Genomic DNA, 23,635 nt, shown 5'->3' with positions numbered 1-23,635 from the left:
ATTTGACGTTATTTTTTATTTCACTCCAAACTTTCTGAAAGTGTTTGTTTAATCTTATTTCAGGCTATTTGAGTCATCCTAGTCAGTTTTACTGTTCACCCTTTGACGTCAATCTTCCAGGCATGTGAAGACAATTCCTATTTTATTCCAGACACTTGGGGTTATTGTTCATTTTGTTCCAGGGGATCTGAACCATTTGTTCTTATTGTTCCAACAATTTTATCTCATATTTCTTGATATTTGAAGTAATTTTTTATGACGTCCAGGCATTTCAAGGCAATTGTCATTTTATTTCAGGATATTTCTGTTTGTGTCATTATTTCCCACTTTCGAGGCAGTTTACCTAATTTATTTTTCTTTGTTTCCTTAGTGTTTGGAAGACATGAATAAAAAATGACATCAATCATCAGTTTTCCAGGTATTTTTCATGATTTTTTTCGTTTTGCTGGAAATGATTTTGAAATCTTGGAAAATCCCTTAGGAAAAATAACAAGTTTACACTTCGAAGCTCCATATCTTGTGAACAGTTGTTTTGACATGAAAATCATTAAGAACAATTTGATACAGAATTTTCTTGGCTACAATTATCATACAACCACTTTTTCTCATAGGATCAACAGATTCTGAGATATTTCGAAAAAACCAAAAAAAGTTCAAAATTAATGCCATTAAAAAAAATCAATTTTCAACTTTGAAGGTCTGTATCTTGTGAACAGTTGCTCTGACACGAAAATTGATAAGAATAATTTCATGCATGGCTACAATTAAGCTTAAGACACTTTTCTTCATAAATCCAACGGATTTTGAGATATTTCGAAAAAATCTAAAAGTCAAAAACAAAAGCATTTAAAAGAAATACAATTCTCAAATTTTAAGCTCCATATCTTGTGAACAGTTGCTATGACTCGAAAATCATCAAAAACTATTGAAGCAGAATTTCCTTGGCTACAATTAAGCTCAGGACCCATTTTTCATAAATCCAATAAATTTTGAGACATTTAATAAAATCCATATTGGTTTTAATGATCTGAGTAATTTTTTACTGGAATTTTTCATTTTTTTTCTGATACTTGACGTCGTTTTTACGTCTAATTCCAGGCATCCAAACTGCATGTTTCATTAGATTAAGAATGCCCGGAAGATATAAAAAATGTCTATGAAAGCCTGATGTGAGGGTGTAAATTTCCTGGAAAAAAATCCTTTAGACTTTAAAAATTATTTTAAATATCTGGAAAATATAAAAAATGACTCCAAAAGCCTGGAAGGGACGTAAAACTCATTTGGCATGCCTGGAATATGTTGGATATCAATTTTGAGGCAATAAGCGCAACACATTAAAACTTCTAGCTCCACAAATAATTAATTTTAAGCATATTCCTACAATGTCATATTTCATACAAGTCAAAGGGTTTCTTAAGACAGTTTCAAACCTAGTCCAGTTGTCTTTTGAGGATATATCCCTTAGGATTATCTCAGCTATTAGTTGAATAATTCACTTTTACTTCTAGGACTCCACCTGTAATGACCTCAAACATTTCCAAAATCTCCCCAAAGCGGTGGTCAAGCTGATTCCATTCGACCTTCCTCTACAACAACCCCTTAACAAGCTTGGGCAACATAAGAAGAAGAACTCTTCGCGAAAAAAACCTAAAAAAAACCTGGATATTGAAGATGTTCCTTTATCGGAACGCTTGAAATGGGTAATAAATACCTCAAAACCGAAGAAAGGTAAATCCGAAACAAAACAAAGAAAAATTGAAGATGTTCCTGTAAGTGACATAAAAAGAAGCAAAACACCCATAAACATACAATCGGTGTGTATTTTCACGCCTAAAACGAGTGCTAATGGGACTGTTGGACCGATGCCGACACTAGAACCAATAAACCACCACCAGACTGAAAAAAAACCCTCCGATTCGGTGTTTCGTTGCACTTGCTGCCCATACCCGACCTTCATCAATAAAAATACACCAGACGACTACATAAACGATGAAATAATGTTAAACATACCAAAACACGGGTAAGTCCAACTTGTAACTCACTAAATCTACTTGAATATAAACTGTTTGTAGCTTTCAAGTGTCTTTAAAAAGAGCCGCATCCTTAAAGAGGTGGTACTCGGGTGAACATTTGCAGCAATGCACCAGGTGCGACTTTAAGACCAAATTCCTGTTCAAAATCGGTCCGCATATCAGGTTCCACATGCTCGACGCTTATTTGTATAAATGTAGCGTCTGTGGTTACCGCACTCCGAGTTTGAAGTTATTGGAGAAGCATGGCTCGACGACTGATCATGCAGTATTAAGTATGTACACGTTTTTTTTTTTTTAACCAGTATAATACGATAAGAGATTTATTATTAGAGTTTGTGGGGGATTACTTTATTTAGAGGTATGAAAATTAATTTGCTTGAGATGATCAGAATGCGGGGTAACTTTTTGAACACTCATAAGTGAAAAGGTAAGTAACTTCATAAAGGATAAGGCCTCTTTTACACGGTCAGGATATTTATCCGTCCGTCTGATTGCCCGGCCGGGCAGCGCCCTGGAGCTCTCTTCACACGGGAGTTTGACGCTGATTATCATGGACAATAGACGCAAAAAGATTATAATCGCTTTGTTAATACATGGGCAAAAAACAGCGTAATAGACGAGTTTGGGTTCATCCGTTGCTAAAAAGCCGCTACTTGAAAGGAACCTTCTTTGTGCTTTTTCAACAATTGAAAGAAGACGAAACTAAGTTTTTTAATTATTTTCGTATGAGCGTTACTTCTTTTTATGAATTGCTTTATTAACGAAACATGTAACCTTCGGGACATAATATATATATATAGGATGTTTTGAGACTCAGACTTGGGGTTTTTAATATTTTCTCTCTAAATTAGTTTGTTGAAATATAAATTGAACTGCTTGGAATAAAATTAAAGAAGGCATCAAATTCCTGGACGAAATTTAAAAAAAAATACATTAAACATCGGGAAATTATGAAAAATACATACCTCGATTGATAAATGACTTAAATGGCCTGGTATAAGATGAAAAACAACTTTCAATACCTGGAATTAAATAGGAAATTACGTTGAAGGCTTGACTTACTTCCAAAATCCAGGCATTCTTCATCAACAGTATATTACACTCTCACGAGATGTGTATTACGTAGCACCCATCAGTAGATAAGATCATCTCAGTTTTCCAGACATCTCAGTTTCGCAGACGAATTTGCTATACATATATTTATCTTTGTAGTAGTTTAGACACCATTCTATACCTTTGGATTTTTGTGTCGCATTCTTCTCTGTCTTTAGATACATTTTCGGTGGCACTAAAAAGGGATAAAAAAATCTTTATTCTTGAAAGTTGCCCTTTTCCATTAATATACACTTTTTTAGGTGGTATACATAGATGTCACTATTGCAAGAAATGGGGATTGGACTTGGTGAAATGCGCCAGTTGCAACAAGAACTTCCATCCGCCGTGCGTATTATCTGATCAAGTGAGGTTCCGGGAAAGAGGTTGTTTCCATTTTAACGTGAAAGCCAACCTGAGATACGACGGATTGCATATTTATAAATACGGTAAGAAGGAAGTTGTTGTAGTGACAAGTTCAATATTAAGTAACAATACGCTTTTATTTAGATCGAAGACCGCTGGCACACGGTCCACAGAACCATTGTAACTTTTGCAAAAAGTACGTCATCAATTGGATCAATTGCACCGTTTGCCGGAAGGTGTTCCACCATCATTGCTACTTTTATAGCAATTTAATTAGGAAGACGGATTGCGCGAATCGGCAGATGCATCAAGATTTTCCCGGTGAGTCTGGGTAAACTAGTACTATTTTTTTGCAGTCAAAGATATGATTTAATGATTTATTGTGATTTATTCTATAAATTTATTTTTACGGTCTAAATCTGCCAAAAGTGTCGCTTTACAAAAATTTTTTGATGATTTTCTTTAAGCGTTCCTTGACTTTTTTATCGTTTATTGTGCATCTTGCTTCTCTTTTTTTTTCGTCATAATTTTTTTTTCTGTTTTTCTTTTTTACTTTTAACGTTTACCAAGGAGAAAAAAGACTCCAATCAGACCCAGGGAGGGCATCAATTTCATCCAGAGAATTGTTTGGAAGATGTTTCAACTGCCTGGAATAGTCACTTGTGTTCCAAGTAGTTGTAGTTACTTTTCCAGGCACTTGATCCTCAATTTAAAAGTACTTGAAGGCTTTTAATGGTTCGTCCAGGCAGTTGGATGCTTCAATGTCTTACAGGGAGTTTCTTAAAATATTGTTTTAATTCCTAAAAGTTTTCCAGATAGTTTACGCTATTGAGAGTCATTTTCTAACACTTTCAAGCTGTTGAAAGAATCAGTTTCTTCCAGGGAATTGTTTGGAAGAAGTCTCAACTGCCTGGAATAGTCACTTGTGTTCCAAGTAGTTGTAGTTACTTTTCCAGGCACTTGATCCCCAATTTAAAAGTACTTGAAGGCTTTTAATGGTTCGTCCAGGCAGTTGGATGCTTCAATGTCTTACAGAGAGTTTCTTGAAATATTGTTTTAATTCCTAAAAGTTTTCCAAATAGTTAACACTATCGAGAGTCATTTTCTAGTAGTTTTAAGCTGTTGAAAGAATCAGTTTCTTAGTAGTAATTGTTTGGAAAAAGCTTCAACTGCCTGGAATAGGTGACTTAAGTTCCAAGGAATTAAAGCAACTTCTCCATGGGTTTCGGGCACTTTTGAAGTAACGGAAGTCATTCCAAACATTTACTGAATAAGTAAAGAATAAGTTACTTTGGATGATGAAATTTGATCCTTGTTGCGAGTAATTTCTGATAGAGATGTGAACATGTTTCTGCGCCTCGGGAATCATTCCAGATGTTTTCAAAGCATTGGAAATTGCTGATGAAATATTTAAAGTAATTTTTCGCTTTATTCCAGTCACTTATTGGAAATAATACTTTTAATGGTTTTCAGCCTATAAGGGTCAATTTGTATAACATTTTTCAAGAATTCAAGTATTTTTCCAGAATTACTTTCAGGTACTCAAAAAAAATTCTTTTTATATTTTCCAGGCGTTTTCTTATTTTCCCAAGGAAATTTTAATTGAACGTTTTAAGATGTTAATGATTTGTTGGCATATATGGTGATTTCATCTATCATTTTATTTTTAGGGCCTAAAACTACCAAAAGCGTCGTTTTACAAGCCTATTTTCTCGATTTTTTCAGAGCATTCCTTGACACTTTTTATTCTTTATTGTGCATCTTGTTTCTCTTTCTTTTTTTTAAATTTTTTCTGCTTTTGTTTTTCACTTTTAAGAAATATCTAAAGTACGTTTAAATCTACAAAAACTGAATCAAAAGAAATTTGTAACTAACAAGGAGAAATCTGGAGAAGTACCAAGTAGGAATAAAAGTCCAGGCAGACCCAGAAGACATCCAGACATGTATGGGAAAATTCTCGTTTAATTAAATCATCTCCAGGACACACCTTGACTAAAGTTGTTTTTGATGATTAAATAGAGATTCTTCTTCCTAAAATTTTATATCACGGCATTCTACACACACATTTTTGAATTGGACGAAATTCAGCCCTTTTGCCATGTTTTCTGTGTCTCTGGGGTCATTCTCGATGTTTTTCAAACATTTCGAGCGTTTTATTTCAGATACTTTCTTCGCTTCCTGAACGTGAGAATTAATTCTTTTTATTAGTGTTCCATGTCATTTCTTTTGTAATCCAGCCGTTGGAAATTGTGGTACTAATGCCTGGAAATTGTCTTTCATTTAATTTTTTGGTTTTCCTGTATTGTTACTGTTTGTTTTGTTTCAGGGATATTAACTATATATTTTCATACTTTGCATTCTTTGTATGCCCCACACTAATTTCGAGTTCATTCCAAACGAATTGACTTTCATTTTGAACTAATTTTCCACAACATTTACTAATTTTTCTGTATTTTAGGTGCGTCCGCCTTTTTTACGAGAGCATGCATCTTTTGTCGACAAACCAGACCCGAGCAAATCAACTTTTGCAATTGCTGTAAACTGTTCATGCACCAGAAGTGTTTCTTTTTTACCCGGGCATTGAACAAGGCCGGCTGCAAACATCTAAAAATTCAAATCATGGATGAATCCGAGAGTACGAATCAAGCTGAAACGACCGGTACGTAGAAACAGTGACATTAGTGCAAATAGGATAAGAATTTCTCTCTATATATATATATGTTCTTTACAGTAGAATCCGGAGTTAGGAGATTATGGTTATGTACAAGAACTTTGCTGAACTGAACATAATATCTTTCTCTCTTTTTAGAATTATCTGCCTCTCACTCTGATAACGCCCCCAGATGCGTATATTGTTTGTCCGATAGTCCCGCAATGGGCCCTTTGGTTGCTTGTCCAGATTGTGATGTGAAGAAACATTTGATTTGTGATGGGAAAGAAGTTGAAGTTCCAGCAACGTCTTGTTCGCATGACAAATTGAACGGCAACGAGTTGATCGAGAGCATTTTGGCGAGTTTAAAAGTACAAATGGAGTCTGGTAAGTTGAATGAATGACAAACGGAGGGAGTTAAATATTATTATTTAATATAAAACTTGCATCATTGCGGAATTTCTAAAATGTTTCAATTTATACGCAAAAATTGTCATAATTAGAGAAACTGCCTGATGGTGCCAAGCCTCTGGCCTACAAGTAATCCACCTCTTGATGACCGTGGTTGTGACCTTGTCCTTTGTACTTCGTCATAAATTGATTATTTTTCTACAAAACTTTGAAACACATCTGAGCTTTTAAGCTTAGCTCAAGTTATTTTCTCGTTAAATTAATCTCGTTAAATGAGAAGTGCAATCTAATCAAACGTTTATTTCGTAACAATAAACTTGTACACAATCACATACAAAATTTGCAGTGAAGTTTTGATATTTGAACACGATCATATCAACCTACCCTGCTCTTAATTTTTCTGTGAATAATAACAGTTAAACTAACACGAACTAAATAATAATATTTATCTTTCTTTAAACAACTCATCAGAGTTTCATTCAACTTTTAGGACCAAAAACAACCCACACCTCAACAGTCCAACCGTTACCCTGCACCTCCAAGGAAGCAAACGAAGATTTCGCCGATTTTTTAATGCTCATTTAATTCGGTGTAAGTATAACGTTTTGTGTGCAATGTAAATATTTCGTCAGTTCGGTGTTATTATTAATAGTACGTTTCCGATGTTTGTCTTCTATTGGGTGTATATTACTTTTTTGTATCCCCCAATTGTCAGTTAGTCTTACACTGTACAGTAAGAATAAGTCAACGATTTTACTTCTCCAAGAGAGCAAACAAAAAAATTACACGTGTTTCGCTCATTTTATTTATGACTGATGATGATACTTGAAATTGCGCGAAACACGTGCTAACAAAAATCCTCTATGGTACATTTGAAAAAGCAACACAGGCGTAAAATGAGTCTCACTTTAGAGGATCATCATCAAGCATAAAATGAGACTTTTTGAAATGTACAGTAGAAGGGTGAAAAAAAACAACGTTTTTAAACTTAATCGCCACCTCTAAGGGCAATAAAATGATGCGTTTGTTGTCGTGTATTGTACGAGTTAAATTGTAAAATAAAACAATTTATTTTAAAATTAGAATAAACATTTATTTTTTTTACGACGTATTGCAGTAGTATGATTTCTCTTAACCTACCATATACATTATGATAAATCGATAACACACACATAATAATATAATACATAAATCTAAAACGTTCTCTCTCAAGCACCAATACTCAATAATTGAAGGCAAGCGTGGGTTCACTAAAATTCTAAATCGTTTCTAATCACAATGAGAAGGGGTTATTTAGAATATGGAAATACTTTTTTTGTTTAAATAAATAAATAAAATTTCCATAATTTATTAATTCATAATCTTAACGAAGATCCATGAATCTCATACAAAACACAATTTTGGGGTGAAAACAAAAAAAGGCACTTGCATGGGAATTTCTACGGGGTTACAGTTTTCAAGTCTTACTCTTTAATTAATGATTATTTACAGGGTGTCCGCACTAAGTCTTCTGCATTTTTATTCACTAACGTTTCGAATTTTATAAGATCACCTTAATGTTGGCTTATAACAATAAACATTCCTCCACACCTGAGGATATCTTTGTAAATGTCGATACATGCGTAAACACAAGTTTTTTTTTTAATTTGAAGCACAATCTAGCCATTTTTTTTTTGGTTGCAGCTTTTGATCGCAATATTTCGTACCAATCCTATAATATACAGAAAAGGAATTTTACAGCATTAAAATTATACTAAAAACACCTTGGGCGAAGGCTTCATATCACTAAGAAATTTTAAAGTGTTTTAATTTAAATGCAACGACTGTGTTACTTTTACATCTATGTTTCTATTAACACCCAAACTTTCTGTTTAAAGGGACAAACGATCAGTTATACCTTTTTAGGCCGTCATTACTATGTGTATTAAAATTGTACAAAAAAACGACTTTTGATTAACCCAAGAATGGAACAACAACAATGTCTTAAAATATAAAAATCTTAAAAAGGGAAGAGACATTATTGTATAATGATCAAAGTTTAGTAAACATTCTTCAGGATTTCCTCTTACGTTAAATAACTAAGTGTAGGTGCTCTATCTATAGGGAGACCTACTTAAATACGTTTTCTATTTTAGATAGTAAAAAAGTGATGTTTTGTCCCTCGGCACTCTACACCACTGACAATTTTAAAACTTCTGCTTATGAGAAAAATGACGGTTAATTTAAGAAAACGAGCACAATCTCTATCTTAGGAATCATCTCTACCTTAGATAGAGTTTAGGACCAAAAATACATTTAAACATTTGTCTTGAAAAAAAATGCGTACGTCCCTGAAATAACACCCTGTATAGGCAGCGCAGTTTAACCGATTTTTAAAAAATGTTGCTATCACAAATCTAGTGCTAACAGTATAATTAACATCAGAAACGAGTATAATTAACATCATAAAATATCTTAACGTTCGCAACTTTTATTATTATTTTTCACCCTGTAGTAATATTCACGCGTTTCAATCACATTCTGAAGTATTTAAAAAAAAATTATGTACAATAAATACAATATAAAATAATTCATATTTTATAAGCGATAAGGAAAGAATACATACATAAACAGATTCCCTCCTAAATGCTGTACAAGAATATATGTCATCGGAGACAAAATATCTTCTTTTCTTACACTAATACCCTTAAATTTGATCGAGTAAACTAAATAATAGTTTTTTTTTTAAGTAAGAAAATAACCTCAGTCAGTCACCTAACACGCGCAGTACAACGTCATCCTAAGTACTAATACTATCACATTCATTGACTAAGAGATATTATATACTTTAAGGCCAGTAGGTAGTTCAATTTGTCCGAAACGTTCACTGTAATCTGAAAATTAGAAAGAACAATTAGATTTTGGGTATTTTATAACGTAATCGGATGTTAATACGGGTCTGAGAATTTCTGAATTTGTATAGAATATTTATTTCAAAAAGTTCCAGGCATTCCTCAAACTTCACAATATAGTGTTAAATATTATCAATCTTAAAAGCCTGATGATGTTTTACCCAGAAAGAAACACGTGCGTTATACGAGTGATGGTACCCGACCCAAGAAAGAAAACCCGAAAATTTTGGAAAAAAAATGTATTTATTTTTCAACATAATATACACTTTTCCCAGCGATGTTTTATAAGTTCGATACCCTTTATATAATAAGAACTGTCTTGCGCCTCGAAATAGCCAATAACTGCAGACATCACTTCTTCATCGTTGGTAAATCTTTGACCACTGAGCCAGTTTTTTAAGTTTGGAAACAGAAAATAATCTGAGGGGGCTAAATCTGGCGAATAGGGTGCATGAGGTAGCAATTCAAACTTTAATTCGTTAATTTTGGCCATTGCAATAACGGATTTGTGAGCTGGTGCATTGTCTTGATGAAACAACACTTTCTTCTTAACCAAATGCGGCCGTTTTTGCTTGATTTCTTAGGTCAAGCGTTGCAATAAGTTCGCATAATACTCGCCGTTACTTGGCATGCAAGCATAATGAATATTAATTTATCGTTCCTTACCAGCATGCTTTTGTTTGATTACAAACTAAACTGAAATGCTGATGTTATGTAATAAGAGCGATATTTTTTTTAGAAATTGTGAGGTTAAGAGGAAGTTTTTATTAAATTATCATTGAGTAAGGCACGTTTTCAGTGGTTGGCTAATTCAATTTTCCAAATTTAATCAACAAAATTATTAAGAATTTTTAGGCAACCAGGTGTTTGAGTTTCTAGAAGACTTTAATGTAATGAAGCAATAAGATAATCTGCGCGATAAACTGTAAGAATCAAGGTCAAGAGTTACTTCCAATTCATATTAGCTATATAAGGATGTTTTAAAGGCATCTATCTATCTTAGTATTGCTCTTACCTATTCAGTGACGTTTACTTTTGAGCTTGCTGTACTCGTTTTTCCCACTCAGCTCTTCTCTGGCTAAAATTCTTCGTTTCCGTTCGCACTTCATCCGTTTTCGTGCTGATGCTGCTCGTGATTATTTCGGGATCGCTCTGATTCTCCTTTGTCACGGTTACCCACTGGTCGGTTTTTCGCCTTTCGTGTAACGACGACTGCTTCTTTATGTGAAAGTCCGTTATTACGGTTTTGGGGGTGTTCAGACTCGCTGCACGTTGACTCGCTAAAAATCCGAAGTTTATTATATAAAAATGACTCAATTTATGGAAATTTTACCCAAAAATAGGTTATTGTTTAGGCCGCGTCTTAACTGGACCTCCGGTTCATCTTTGGTGACGTTCCTTACAAATTCTGGTGACTTGTGGTTTTCCGATAGCGGTGGTTTCTGGACTTTTATTGGGTCCTCTTTTGTTGCACTTTTCAGTCCCATTGTTCTGTCTTCTTTTGGACTGATGATCTTCTTTTCCGGTTCCGGAGTTGTTTCGGTGTTGTTCTCTTTGTCAGAGTCCCTGTAAAATGAAGAAAAGTCAGGAACAGGGTTTCTTTTTTGTTTATCTCGGTATATAATAATAATAATAATTTCTTTATTGCTTTCAAGATCTAATTTAAATAGACAATAGCAACGTCACAAAACGAACAAAATTAAAATTTGATAACATCTACACAGTACATACTGCTAATAAAAATAGTAAGAACAAAAAGATAATGTTGGACATAATATTGGGTGCATTACCTTACCACATATATCTCAAGTATGATACAGTATGAAAATAAATAAATTAATAAACAAACCCTTAATATTAATCATAATACACATTTAAAATTGTAAATCGAAACTATAGATACACTTGCCCAACAGATACCTTGCAGTGTCTTTCCTAAACTTCATGATATTTTTCTCTTGCCTTAGGGCGAGAGGTAATCTATTTTATGTTTTAATAGCAGCAAAGGCAGGAGATCTTTGAAAAAAGGCAGAGTGATGAGTTGAGACACTCAGTTCAGCTCTCCCCCTTGTCACAATAGACATACCCTCAGCATAATGATCTTCATTAGTTTGAAAAAGATGCAGGTGTTTCTTTGCAAAAATAGCTAACATAAGAATGTACAGAGCTGGAACACTGAGTAGACCAAGCTTAGTAAAATAAGTCCTACAAGACGTTTGTGGTGTGAGTCTGAGCATGCATCTTATGATCCGTTTTTGTGCTATAAAGACTGACACGGCGTCAGTTGAAGATCCCCAAAACATCACACTATAAGTGATTAGAGATTGGACCGATGCATAGTAAATTTGCTTCAGACAATTTAGGGAAAGCTCTTCTCGTAGATGCCTTATTAACGCGCAGAAACTATTTAGTTTTTTGCCAAGAGTGTCTATGTGTGGGACCCATGTGAGACAGGAGTCAATTTGTATACCAAGGAATTTTAAGGAAGCTACCTCTTGAAGAGACTTTTTTTCAAACTTTACTAGTAGGGAATTTTGAGGTAAAGTTTTAGAGAATGTCACTAGCCCGGTTTTATCAGCATTTAGCTTCAGAGCATGATTGTCACACCACTCCTGCATCCTCTCTACCACCTGAGAAGCTGACAGATAGTTCCCCAATCAGATGTTCTGACAAGATTATGGAAGTGTCATCAGCATATTGGTTGATAAAACACCCTGGAAAACACTCACTGAGACCATTTACATATAATATGAATAGTACTGGGCCTAGGATTGAACCCTGAGGCACTTCCTGTACCACCAAGGATGACGCTGAGTAAACATATGTACCATTACCAGAGCCAAGGCAAACTGTTTGTTCCCTCTGATCTAAATAAGAGGCTATAAGTCTAGCACAGTTTCCCCTCAGTCCACAATTTTCAAGGATTGACAGCAGTAGACCATGGTTGATTGTGTCGAATGCTTTCGATAAATCGAAAAAGAGTCCGGCAACTTTTTCTTTTTTGTCAACATTTTCAATCACAAAGGATATAAGCTTGTAAACTGCCAACTGGGTTGAATGGGTTGATTGGGCCTAAAACCAAACTGGCTATCTGAAAGAATAGTTTGCCTTTTTAAAAAGTTCATAATACGGATATAAATGACTCGCTCAAAGATTTTTGATATTGAAGAAAGGAGAGATATTGGTCGATAGTTTTCTACATCCTGCTCATCACCCTTATTTTTAAAAATTGGAAGAACTTTCGCCTTTTTTAGTTTAGATGGAAAGATTCCCATGTGCAGACAGGCATTTATTATGTGAGCTAGAGGCACATCTATATGGTGACTAACTTTTTTGAGTATGTTTATTGGTATTTCATCAAGACCAGCAGTATTTATTTGGCAAGGCTGATAGAATATGCTGAACTTCCTTTGAATCTGTGGGAAAGAGGAAAATAGTGGGGATGTGGCTTCCTTTAGGCAATTGACCAGAAATTAAAGGAGTAAGAGATGAAGCATTAAATTTCTTCAAAAATATGTTGGCTATCTCATCCAAATTTTCAATAATTTCATTATTGCTAGAATTTAGGGTGACAGGTTTAGATGACTTTGACTTATTTGAGCATTGATTGAAAATAGTCCAAGCAGTTTTAGTTTTTTTATTTGAACAGATAATCTTGTTTTCATTTAAAGAAGTTTTATAGTTAGAAATAAATTTTTTATATTATTTTTTTTTCTTTTTTATATTGATTATAGGCTGCCTCAGTATTTGTTTCCTTGTACCATACATACAGATCTTTAATATGACTAGAATAATTTTTAATTTCAGAGTTTACCCATTTTTATCAGAATCCTTTATTCTGTGGCTACTTAGAGGAAATGTTACATTAAAATAGTAATAGAAAATATTATAAAAGCAATCATATTTTAGATCGATTTCAGTGCAGTTATATACATCTTCCCAGGATTCATGTGTTAAAAGATCATTAAACTTCTTAATGTTGTTTTCTGTGTATGAACGTTTCTTTATAAGTACTGGCTTTTTACTCTCTTTAGGTATTTCTATATGGAGTTTCTGACCATAATGATCTGATATATCTGAGAATAATGTATTACTTGTTACCTGACACTTAGCCAAGTTGCTGAAAATATTATCAATTTGAGAGCCAAATTGTCTTACCACCCTAGTTTTACCCTTTATGTGTGGTGCTAAACCATAGCTAGCTAATAATTGTTTGGTAAGAGAGGAGTTCTGATCGTTTACTAAAAAGTTAATGTTAAAATCTCCACAGACTACCAGATACCTGTTGGCCATGTATATAGTGTGTAGCAACTCATCTAAAATGGACAAGAAAGTATTAACATTACCCGAGGGTGATCTGTACAGACAAATAAAATAATAAGACCTATTTAAAATAAGACACTGACAAACGCAAAATTCACACTGTCTTTCAACACAAGCTGTTTTAACAATTAAAGGATGGAAAACTGTATTTGTTTTTGCAAGGATGGCAGTTCCTCCTCCTCTAAACTCAGTTCGAGATGAATAACAAATTGGTTGATAGTCCATTAGGGCCAAAAACTGTATATCATTGCCCTGTAGCCAATGCTCAGAGATACAAAAAATATCAGGCTCTTCTTTGGCCAAAAGCACTTCTAATTGAAGTGATTTATTATTTATGCTCCGAACATTCAGGTTCAATAAGTATATACTGTCCCCGTTTGGACCATCTGGCAATTTCTTGCTATCCTTTGAGTTTTTTAGGTTTATGGTGATTTGTTTACTTTTTGGTTTGGAGGATGTACAAATATCAGGTACTAACTTGTGATCAATTGACTTTGACGTTTGTCTAAAAAATTTCGCCCAAGAGAAAAATCAAACCTTTGAAAGCTCACCCCTTCTGGCCAGAATGACTCCCCATAAACAATATCTTTTACATCTGGGTGTACACCCACCATAAAACAATTAAATGTGGCATTCATGTTCTTTGCTTGGCACTGCTTAACCACAATGTCTTCAGAATTTAAATTACTTTTTTTAGAAACATAATTGTGAACTATATTTTCTGTTATTGTGTTTTTTACCCGTGTAATGAACAGCCAGATTTTTTTGTTTTTGTTAGGTATTTTGTCCGCCTCAAACTCCCCAAACTCATTATTTGTACCAACCTTCCTTTGGCTTTTTTCCCTTTTTAATAAATCATTCCCTTTATTATCATTTAAAATGTCATGATATGTTATTGAAATTGTATAAATTATGAAAAGGAGCTTGTACTATTTAAATGTTCATACTAAAAAGGCATTATTCCAAAGCACATTTTCAGATTTAAAAACAGAAACAAAAGATTCACCTCTGCTTCGTATCCTCCGAAATAGCCTCCTGAAGATCCTCGACGTCACTGTCTCGCAACTTCAACGACCTGCGGGCGAACACCTTCATCAGTTCCGGTTCCTCGTCGTTCTTCTGTTTCGCGAACGACTTCCGCCTCAAAACCACCGCTTCCGTAGGACCGGACTTCTCTTCCGCAATGGAAACTTCCGGTTTCTCGTCGCTTTTTAGCGAATCCAGTGACATCGATCGCGTTTTCAACGCTTTGTCCCTGAATGTTTCTTTTATCGGTGGCGATTCGGGCGTTATCGATATCAGTGAGGATTTACGGGAAGACGGTTTTGAGTCGTTCTTCTTAAACCTAGAAGAAAACTATTAGTTTTAATTCAACTTAATTTAAACGTCTTTAGTTATTTCTTCGTTTTTTAAAATAAAAAATAGTTTTTGAAATTATTTATTTTTTAAATAATTGTAGATTTTAACCACTTTTACCTTAATACACCCCTGGCATAAACAAAATTTAAATCACAATTTGTATTTTGAATGCACTACTTAGGTATACTTAATTAAATATCAATTTTCAACGCTATAAGTTTAAAATGAATGAATTTTAGTAGATGTTTTCACCACTTTTAGGGTGGCGAAATTTTTATTAAAATAAAATTAAATTGAAGTTTTTTGCAGTTTTTTTCCGAAAAGCAATAAATTTAAGGATTAAAAAAGATGTTAAAATCTTAAAAGGTGGTTTTAACCCCTTTACAAAAAAAAAACAAAAAGATGGAAATTGAAAAAAATGACGTGCTTCACCGTTTTTTAAAAAAGGACATAGTTTTGAAGGTATGATACATAATGGGTGGTTTCAACCCCTTCCCGATGGAATTTCAAAAAATCCCTTCTTAGTGGATGCCTACATAATCATAGGAATGTTGTCCCCAAATTTTATATTTCTAGGTCTTACCGTTTGGGCTGTACGTTGAGTATCAGTCAGCACAAGTCTTTATATATATAGAGACTAATCTTTCAAATCTTTTTTCTATTTCTAAATAATTTATTATTAAGTACTATCACAGATTAGTAGCTAGTTTAATCTGTAGTACTACTTTCCATACAATTAACTTTTAAATACTTTGTCAAATTGTTGGGTATTACCTAAAAATTACAACTTTTTGTAGAATTTTAATAATACACCCACTAAACAAGGTTCATGACTTTTCCAAAGCATTGAATACCCATAAGCTATAATGTAACCTAAAGTGTAACATAATATTTCAAATTCTTTTTCGATAAGGAGTGATCATTGGTTATATTTTACAAATACTGTATAAAGTGTAAAAAGAGGTTTATGTGAATAAAATGGCTTATTGTTGAGAACTGTTGCGTCTGATTGCAAAAGACTCCAAATTATTTTTGCTGAAATTTTAATAATTAGGTAAGAAGGTTTCTTAGTTTTAGTAAAGCTAAGTGGCGCCTATTTGGTTCTCTTTATTATTATTTTACTAATTTGCAATATGGTCCAGTGTATGTTCAATGAATGTTCCCGCACCCAATTACCTGAATTGAGTGGGTGTAGTTGGAGTAGTGACGACAGGTGGGGTCTTGGGGGGTGAAGCATCTTTATTTTCAATGATTTCCACGTCTTCTTTGCTGAACTTCCTCGGTAATAGTGGCTTATTGAGATCGCCGCCCACTGGGAAACTGAATAGGGTTTTGGGCCTCAGGTTGGACTGGACCTCCTCGGGGCTAATCTTGGGGCTTTTCATCGTAAAAACCACGTTACTAGTAGGTTTTGTTTCTACTTTATTCAGTTGTTTGTTCAGGAATTCGGGTACGTTCGTCGGTTTTTCAACGGCCACGTTGGTTTTGGTTACCTGAAATGATAAATTATATGATATCTTACTAGTAGGTACAAAAAGTGTTTGTAAGATAATAAAATTATTGAGTTATGTCATGGAGATATATTTACTTGGATTAGACTCCTTATTTCATATTAACTACATAGAAATATTAACCTTGTTTTCTGCATTTAGAATAAGATACCTAACTCCTAGGATAAGATCATTACATGTATCCTTTTGGAATTATCAAAGCTATTTTCAAAGTAAAAAGGACAATTTAAACTCAAGATATGTTACCACCTCCCTTCAATAAATTCTCAAATTAAATAGTCTCAGATAGATAATCTCATAATAAATAAGAAGTAAATTACTTCTCTGGTTGTATTTACATAAATCAAAGACAAATGTAGTCACAACCTCACGGAGGCTAAAGTAAGTACTTCTAGTCAGATAGTATCGCACTGTAACTCACACTTTTGGAATGAAATATTGTAACTTATTGAAAATGACGACAAATGACGATTTCATATATGAACCATTTTTGAGGGTCTAATAGTTTCTGAACTAGAGCTAGTTTTTCTTTTCAGGATCAATTGATTTTTTTAATTATTTTTGGACATTTTGATGACATATAACTTCCAATATAATTCTTTTACATCATTATAGGAAACGCTCCATACATAAACTCTTAAGTTAAGTAAAAAAAAAATTAAGTCTGATTTCTACATCAAAAAATGGCTGTTGATACTCAGAGGGTGTGTTCTAAATTTCATAAACATATCTAGGAAATTGTTAATGTTATGATAAAGAAACGATTTTTTTCTTAGGAATTTGACTCCCTGTAGCTCAAAAGTTAAGGGGTTTAGGACATAGCTGTATTTAAACTTTTCTTCATAAAATAGCCTAAAGAATAACATCCTTAAGGATCAGGATCCTATTCTGTAATACCCTGTATGTTACTAGGTCCAATCGTTATATCTCTCTGTTGTACAGTAAAAATCAAATTTTCTCATAATACATTTGTAAAAAATAAATATTATAGGAAACGCTCCATATAATTAAGTCTGAGTGAAAAATTGGCTTAAATAGAACATCATATCTTGGTTTCAGGGTAATTTTTCCTCTGAATCTTTAGGTTTTTCAAGGATTATTTGGAAACTCTTTTCGAGGTGTCTGTATGGGGTTTTTCACTCAAAGAAATGGCCTTTTTCATAGAACAATTTCATATATGAACCATTTTTGTGTGTCGAATAGTTTCTAAGCTAAAGCCAGTTTTGCCCTCCAAATTCCTATAGTTATTAATTTAGTTTTTTGGATCAAATTGCACGTTTTGATTTTTTCATTATTCTTGTTCATTTTGGCATGTAACTTTCAAAATATTTAAGATTATTATATAATTCCTTTACAACATTATAGTGGACACCTTGTACATGTAAAAAATTTGACTAGAACCCTTGGTTTCAGGGTACTAATTTTTCCTTTAAATTTTTTGGTTCAACTGTCTAGAAAAGACGAAATTAAATTCTTGAAATAAATTGATTTATTCCAGGCAGTCCAAATATGTCCCATGCAACACTCTGGAAGATATTAAGGCACTCATCTGCCTGGAAGTACCAAAAAATCACTTCAACTTCTTGAAATTAGGACAGAATTCCATGGAGTTGAAAGTTTTTCTATAAAACACTCTGGAAAAGCCCCTCAACTGCCTGGGAAGGAAAAATTGCTTTATTTTATTTAATTAGAAAAAACCAATTCCAAGTAATTGCAGAACCCTACTACATACTTATTTTTTTTAAATTTTTCCAGCCAAATAAGACCTCATTAGTTAAAAAATGTATTAAACTCAAAGAGAGAGAATTTAAGTTTTATAAAGGCGTATAAATATCTGGGGCCAGTTAGCGCCCTAAACTGTTTTTATTCCTCTATGCTTGTATAATTTTTCTATTTCATCTCATATTATACAGTTATACACTTTAGGCTGGTGATTGGACTAGTTGGGAAAGTTCCGGTACACATGGATTTTATATTGGATTTATTGCATATGACTTCCATAGTGCATTAATATATTAGATATGTTATCTGAAGAAGGGTGATATATTACCATGTCATTAGCGAATGTTCTGTAACTTATATATAGAGGAATAATATAGATTATCCTATTCTGTTTATAGCTATTATAAATAAGGTTGGGCTGAGTACTGGCCTTTGAGGAATAGCAAATTTTGAAGTTTGGTAGATGACTTATTCTTCAAGAAAACATACTTCCATGTGAGATTAAATGAACAACTTAGGTTAAATAGGAATTAGAATTGAATGTCTCATATAAATCTGGGAAGGAGTTTATGGACCAGATGTAACTATAATACTTCGACACTTTGTATAGCGATTCAATTGGGACATTTGCAATTACTGGAACCACTAGTGATTGATTGATTTGATAATTTAATAAATCACTTTCTCCCTCCTACGTGCTATCCTTACCTGAGTGACTTCATGGTGCAACCGAATCTTCGTAACGGAAACCTGACTCTCCTTGACCGATAACATCCTGGATCCGTCGCTGTCCGTCACTTCGGTCTCGCAACTACTGGAAAACTCATCGGATTTATTAGTGGTCACGTTCACGATGGCTGTGTGACTCGGTCCCGAGATCGTGATCGAATTTGCCTCACTAAAAACGGGAGAATCCGTAATTTTCGGTTCTGATTCATCAATTAAAACCGTTTGTTCCTTATGAGTTATCTTGGCAGGTTCTTTATCGCGTTTTACAGGTTTCAAGGTGAGTTTCAGTTCGGACTTTAAGACGACGGGTTCCTCCAAGTTCTTCACGCTGTCCAGCGAGGCAGCTTTGCTCGGTTCCTCTTTGATTTCAAGCGGTTTGTCCACTTTTGGGTTTTTAAAGCTATGGGACTTTGCCAAGGGTCTGCAAGGCCTGCTACTACAATCATTTTCTTCTACAAAGTCGTGACTAAGCACTCTTTGTTGCAACGGTGACAAACCGGCCAGCTTCATTTTCCCACGAACGTCCTCAGAACTGACTTTGGTCTCCGTATATCTAGTCCTGGATGACGAAAAAGAGCTCGCGTACTCGCTACTAGAAACTACGGTAGTTTTCGTAGTATTTTCAGTCGATTGGGCGGAAGTCTTGTGTCGTTGCCTCAATAAATTCTCCAATTCCAACTGGATCGGTGACGTTCCGGGACTGAAAGATCTCTCAGCAGGAACGGGAGACACCAGATGGCGTCCCTCCTTCGGCGTCACCGGGATGTCAATGGGCTGGACCCTTTGCCTGGACGCCGCACCGGTACGGGGCGCCACCGTCGGTTTGATCTCTTCCCTTTTACTTTGTGACGTCACGGTTTTTGTTTCTGTGAAGACTTTAGATGACGTCGTCGTTGCATGAAGCTGGACAGTCTGAAAGGTAAGCAAAATGGATTATATTGTTATTAAAGTTTAATAATGTAAGCAGTGTCCTTTTTAAGATTTATTGCCGAGAATCGGGACCTGTCGGACAAAGGTGCTTATAACTTTGGGAAAACCGATGTTTTCCTTTTTATAATCTAAAGATATGGGAGCTATAACTTTTTTATTTGTTCACGGGATTCCATACAGGTCATAACGTTTTTTTGAACTTTATGAAACTTAGCAGATCGATTAGCGAAACTGTATAGTTTTTGGTTATTGATAGCATGCCGGAACAATTTTTTTTTATGTCATGTTTTCTGGTTTAGAAACCCTAGCGATAATTGTGAAGGAAGCACAAGCTTGTTTTTTCATAACTAGTCTGTTTCTATTTGTTGTACTAGTTTATTTTTATCTAAAATATTATATACATTAAATAGTAATGAAACAAACTCTAAGTCACAGGTCTCAAATTTAAAATCTGTATTTTGTAAAAATATCGGTATTTTTAAATTTATTATATTGGGCCTTGAGTGTTGCTCGAGTTACCTTGTTATCCTCGCTCGGTACCCCACCGGCGTCCACCTCCATCCTACTAATCCGCTCCTCCCTCTTCTTCTTCCTACCGCTCCTGCGCGGAAACAACCTCTCGAACAACGAGAGTTTCTCCTCACGTTCCTCACCACCTCGCACACTCGCATCGTCTTGACTCTTCCCCGCATTCGATTTGCTCCTGCTCAACCTCAAAGAGTCCGCGGTGGGCGGGGTCGCACCCACTGGTAAAGAATTACATTTTAGTTTGACCTCGTGAGGCACCACGCCCCTCTGCTGTACTCTCGCACGGGCTGAATAACTATAAAGCTCGGTTATCGGCTCTGGAATGAACAGAAAAAGCGAAAGCGAAGGCGTGTATTAGTTTACGAGGGTGAACATCTGCAAGGCATCATACAACTTATTAATATGCTTAAGATTAAATAGTTGTTAGGAGAGTGGTGGGGGAGGCTAGACGGTTCTAATGTATATGAGTGAGAGGCGGGGTCCCGAGAGACGTAGGCGGAGTTCCGAGTTTTCCCGATTCGGTTTGTTCGTAGTGGGAGGGACAAAACAGTATTCGAGAAGTGTGTGTCAAATTGTCTGTAAAACTGTGTTGTGTTCTTCTTTAAAATTTTTTGCTAGCTCATTGTAGTATTAATTAAGGTTAAGCACATAAAAAAACGGAAAAATATTAAACGAAGGCATGAATTAAATTTTATATGGTGAAGCGGAATTGTGAGTGTTACCTGTAATGACGCTCTCTGGCGATATACTTCTGACTGAGGAATCCTCGTTGACCTCCGGAGTAGCCGGTAGTGCTGAGGTCGACTGTAAATGAATAATTTGTAGGTCAACATCCCATTAAGTGGCAAAATATATAACGATCACTCCTGGTACAATATCCGCTCGTTAAACCCTAATCAGAACCATTGTACATTCTAATTGCCTCACATATTATAATCACGAACGTGGTGTTTACATAAACGGACATTATTGTTGTAATCGGAATTAATTTTAATTGTTGCTTGCCAAATAAGAAAGTATAATCAGTACGAGCGAGTTTTTAAATTGGAGTACGGTCAATATACTTCGGTAAGATTAATATAATGATTACAGCTTATAGGTCTCGAGTGATAACTATATATTTTAAAATAAGAGGAAAAGTGATAGAAGTACTTACTGGGCCTTTTTTTCTTCTTGGCGCCCCGTAGGTCCGTTTCGGTCTGACTGACACCCTGTGATGTGCCGCACTATGGTTCAAAGGTACAGTTGAAAAACTCAATTCTAAGTCGGATTCTGTGGAAAAAGTGCAAAAAAAAAATATTAAAGAGTTAAGGATTTATTTCCTTAATCGAGTTTCGATGCATAATGTCTAGGAGGGAAACCCACAAAGGGTTTCAAAATTTGAATTGTAAAGTTTGAGTAAATAAGAGTGGCAGGTACATGGCAGATAAAAGGTTTCCAGTGCTGGTTTATCGATTGGAATTTTTATGGATATATAGAGTCTTTAAGTTAATCTATAAAATAATAAAACAACTTTTTTTGGGCATTTTTTTTAATAGGGAGAAATTCATTTTTAAATCTGGTTGGTTTAAGAAACTCACAGTCAAATAAACGAATAATTACCTTGATCTACTCTTTTCTCATTCAGGGATACTTTGGAAGAATGCCTCGATTGTAAACCAACGGAATCCTGTAAATAAAAAAAAATTAATTTAAAATAATCAAAATTAAGATTATTTAATTATTCCAGGTAGTAACAAAAACTGGATTTTTGACAAATTCTACAAAATTCCCATAGCTCAAAAACTACTCAAAATACAAATTTGAAAATTCGTATACACATTGTCTGAACAATTTCATTAGACACCTATTTCAGCGTTTTTCAAAAAATGTACAGGGTGTTGAAAAAAACGGATTTTTAGAAAAGACCAATTTTTTTTTTTGAAAAATTCCACAAAATTCCCATAACTCAAAAACTACTCAAAATACAAATTTGAAAATTCGTATACACATTGTCTGAACAATTTCATTGGACACCTATTTCAGCGTTTTTCAAAAAATGTACAGGGTAATGAAAAAAACGGATTTTTAGAAAAGACCAATTTTTTTTTTCGAAAAATTCCACAAAATTCCCATAACTCAAAAACTACTCAAAATACAAATTTGAAAATTCGTATACACATTATCTGAACAATTTCATTGGACACCTATTTCAGCGTTTTTCAAAAAATGTACAGGGTAATGAAAAAAACGGATTTTTAGAAAAGACCAATTTTTTTTTTTCGAAAAATTCCACAAAATGCCTATAACTCAAAAACTACTCAAAATAGAAATTTGAAAATTCGTATACACATTGTCTGAACAATTTCATTGGACACCTATTTCAGCGTTTTTCAAAAAATGTACAGGGTGTTGAAAAAAACGGATTTTTAGAAAAGACGAATTTTTTTTTTTCGAAAAATTCCACAAAATTCCCATAACTCAAAAACTACTCAAAATAGAAATTTGAAAATTCGTATACACATTGTCTGAACAATTTTATTGGACACCTATTTCAGCGTTTTTCAAAAAATGTACAGGATATTGAAAAAAACGGAAAATTTCACAAAATTCCCATAACTCAAAAACTACTCAAAATACAAACTTGAAAATTCGTATACACATTGTCTGAATAATTTCATTAGACACCTAATTCATCGTTTTTCAAAAAATATACAGGGTGTCCAAAAAAAATAATTTTTGATGAAACATTGTTTTTTGAAAAATTTTACAAAACGCCTATAACTCAAAAACTAATTACTTTTTTATTCCTAATTGTTGTTCCTGCTACTTTACAATTAATTACTATTTTTTTTTACTATTTGTAAAGTTACATAAATAAATGCCTGGACTAGGAGCAATAATGGATATCCAGAAAATATTCATACCTCATCCATTTCTGAACTATCCATACTAAGTAGGGATCCATCGCTACACGTGCTATGTGACTTGGTTGGAAGATCCTGAAATAAAAAAAAAATTATAATTAAAGTAATGTTTTATTAATATTTCATCAGATATATCGTGGTAATTACGTTTGCTAATAAAAAGATTAAATCTTGTAAGGCCTAA

General features: G+C 34.2%; 2 protein-coding genes across 11 annotated transcripts in view; one reads left to right on the top strand and one right to left on the bottom strand.

The window, feature by feature from the left end:
- Nucleotides 1–23,635, top strand: part of LOC126744411 (uncharacterized) — a 32,346-nt gene that overhangs the window by 5,796 nt on the left and 2,915 nt on the right. For 2 of the 3 annotated variants that reach the window (XM_050451796.1, XM_050451800.1), the window contains exons 5-11: nucleotides 1,509–2,020; nucleotides 2,073–2,305; nucleotides 3,389–3,574; nucleotides 3,636–3,812; nucleotides 5,950–6,150; nucleotides 6,301–6,528; nucleotides 7,043–7,659. In XM_050451796.1, coding sequence (XP_050307753.1) covers nucleotides 1,509–2,020; nucleotides 2,073–2,305; nucleotides 3,389–3,574; nucleotides 3,636–3,812; nucleotides 5,950–6,150; nucleotides 6,301–6,528; nucleotides 7,043–7,137 — 1,632 coding nt within the window. In that variant the 3' untranslated portion in view covers nucleotides 7,138–7,659. Of the gene's footprint in view, nucleotides 1–1,508; nucleotides 2,021–2,072; nucleotides 2,306–3,388; nucleotides 3,575–3,635; nucleotides 3,813–5,949; nucleotides 6,151–6,300; nucleotides 6,529–7,042; nucleotides 7,660–23,635 lie in introns of those variants that run through there. The other variant, XM_050451797.1, reaches the window with a different exon arrangement.
- Nucleotides 8,977–23,635, bottom strand: part of LOC126744412 (uncharacterized) — a 69,657-nt gene continuing 54,998 nt past the window's right edge. For 7 of the 8 annotated variants that reach the window (XM_050451801.1, XM_050451802.1, XM_050451805.1 and 4 more), the window contains 11 exons: nucleotides 23,452–23,526; nucleotides 22,148–22,214; nucleotides 21,702–21,817; nucleotides 21,268–21,349; nucleotides 20,537–20,862; nucleotides 19,067–19,999; nucleotides 16,302–16,618; nucleotides 14,773–15,111; nucleotides 10,777–11,009; nucleotides 10,459–10,723; nucleotides 8,977–9,425 (listed from right to left, as the gene is read on the bottom strand). In XM_050451801.1, coding sequence (XP_050307758.1) covers nucleotides 10,473–10,723; nucleotides 10,777–11,009; nucleotides 14,773–15,111; nucleotides 16,302–16,618; nucleotides 19,067–19,999; nucleotides 20,537–20,862; nucleotides 21,268–21,349; nucleotides 21,702–21,817; nucleotides 22,148–22,214; nucleotides 23,452–23,526 — 2,739 coding nt within the window. In that variant the 3' untranslated portion in view covers nucleotides 8,977–9,425; nucleotides 10,459–10,472. The remainder of the gene's footprint in view (nucleotides 9,426–10,458; nucleotides 10,724–10,776; nucleotides 11,010–14,772; nucleotides 15,112–16,301; nucleotides 16,619–19,066; nucleotides 20,000–20,536; nucleotides 20,863–21,267; nucleotides 21,350–21,701; nucleotides 21,818–22,147; nucleotides 22,215–23,451; nucleotides 23,527–23,635) is intronic. The other variant, XM_050451806.1, reaches the window with a different exon arrangement.

The sequence above is a fragment of the Anthonomus grandis genome, chromosome 14 (assembly GCF_022605725.1).
Source record: "Anthonomus grandis grandis chromosome 14, icAntGran1.3, whole genome shotgun sequence".
Classification (NCBI taxonomy): Eukaryota; Metazoa; Arthropoda; class Insecta; order Coleoptera; family Curculionidae; genus Anthonomus; species Anthonomus grandis.
This window is presented reverse-complemented; position numbering and strand designations above follow the sequence as displayed.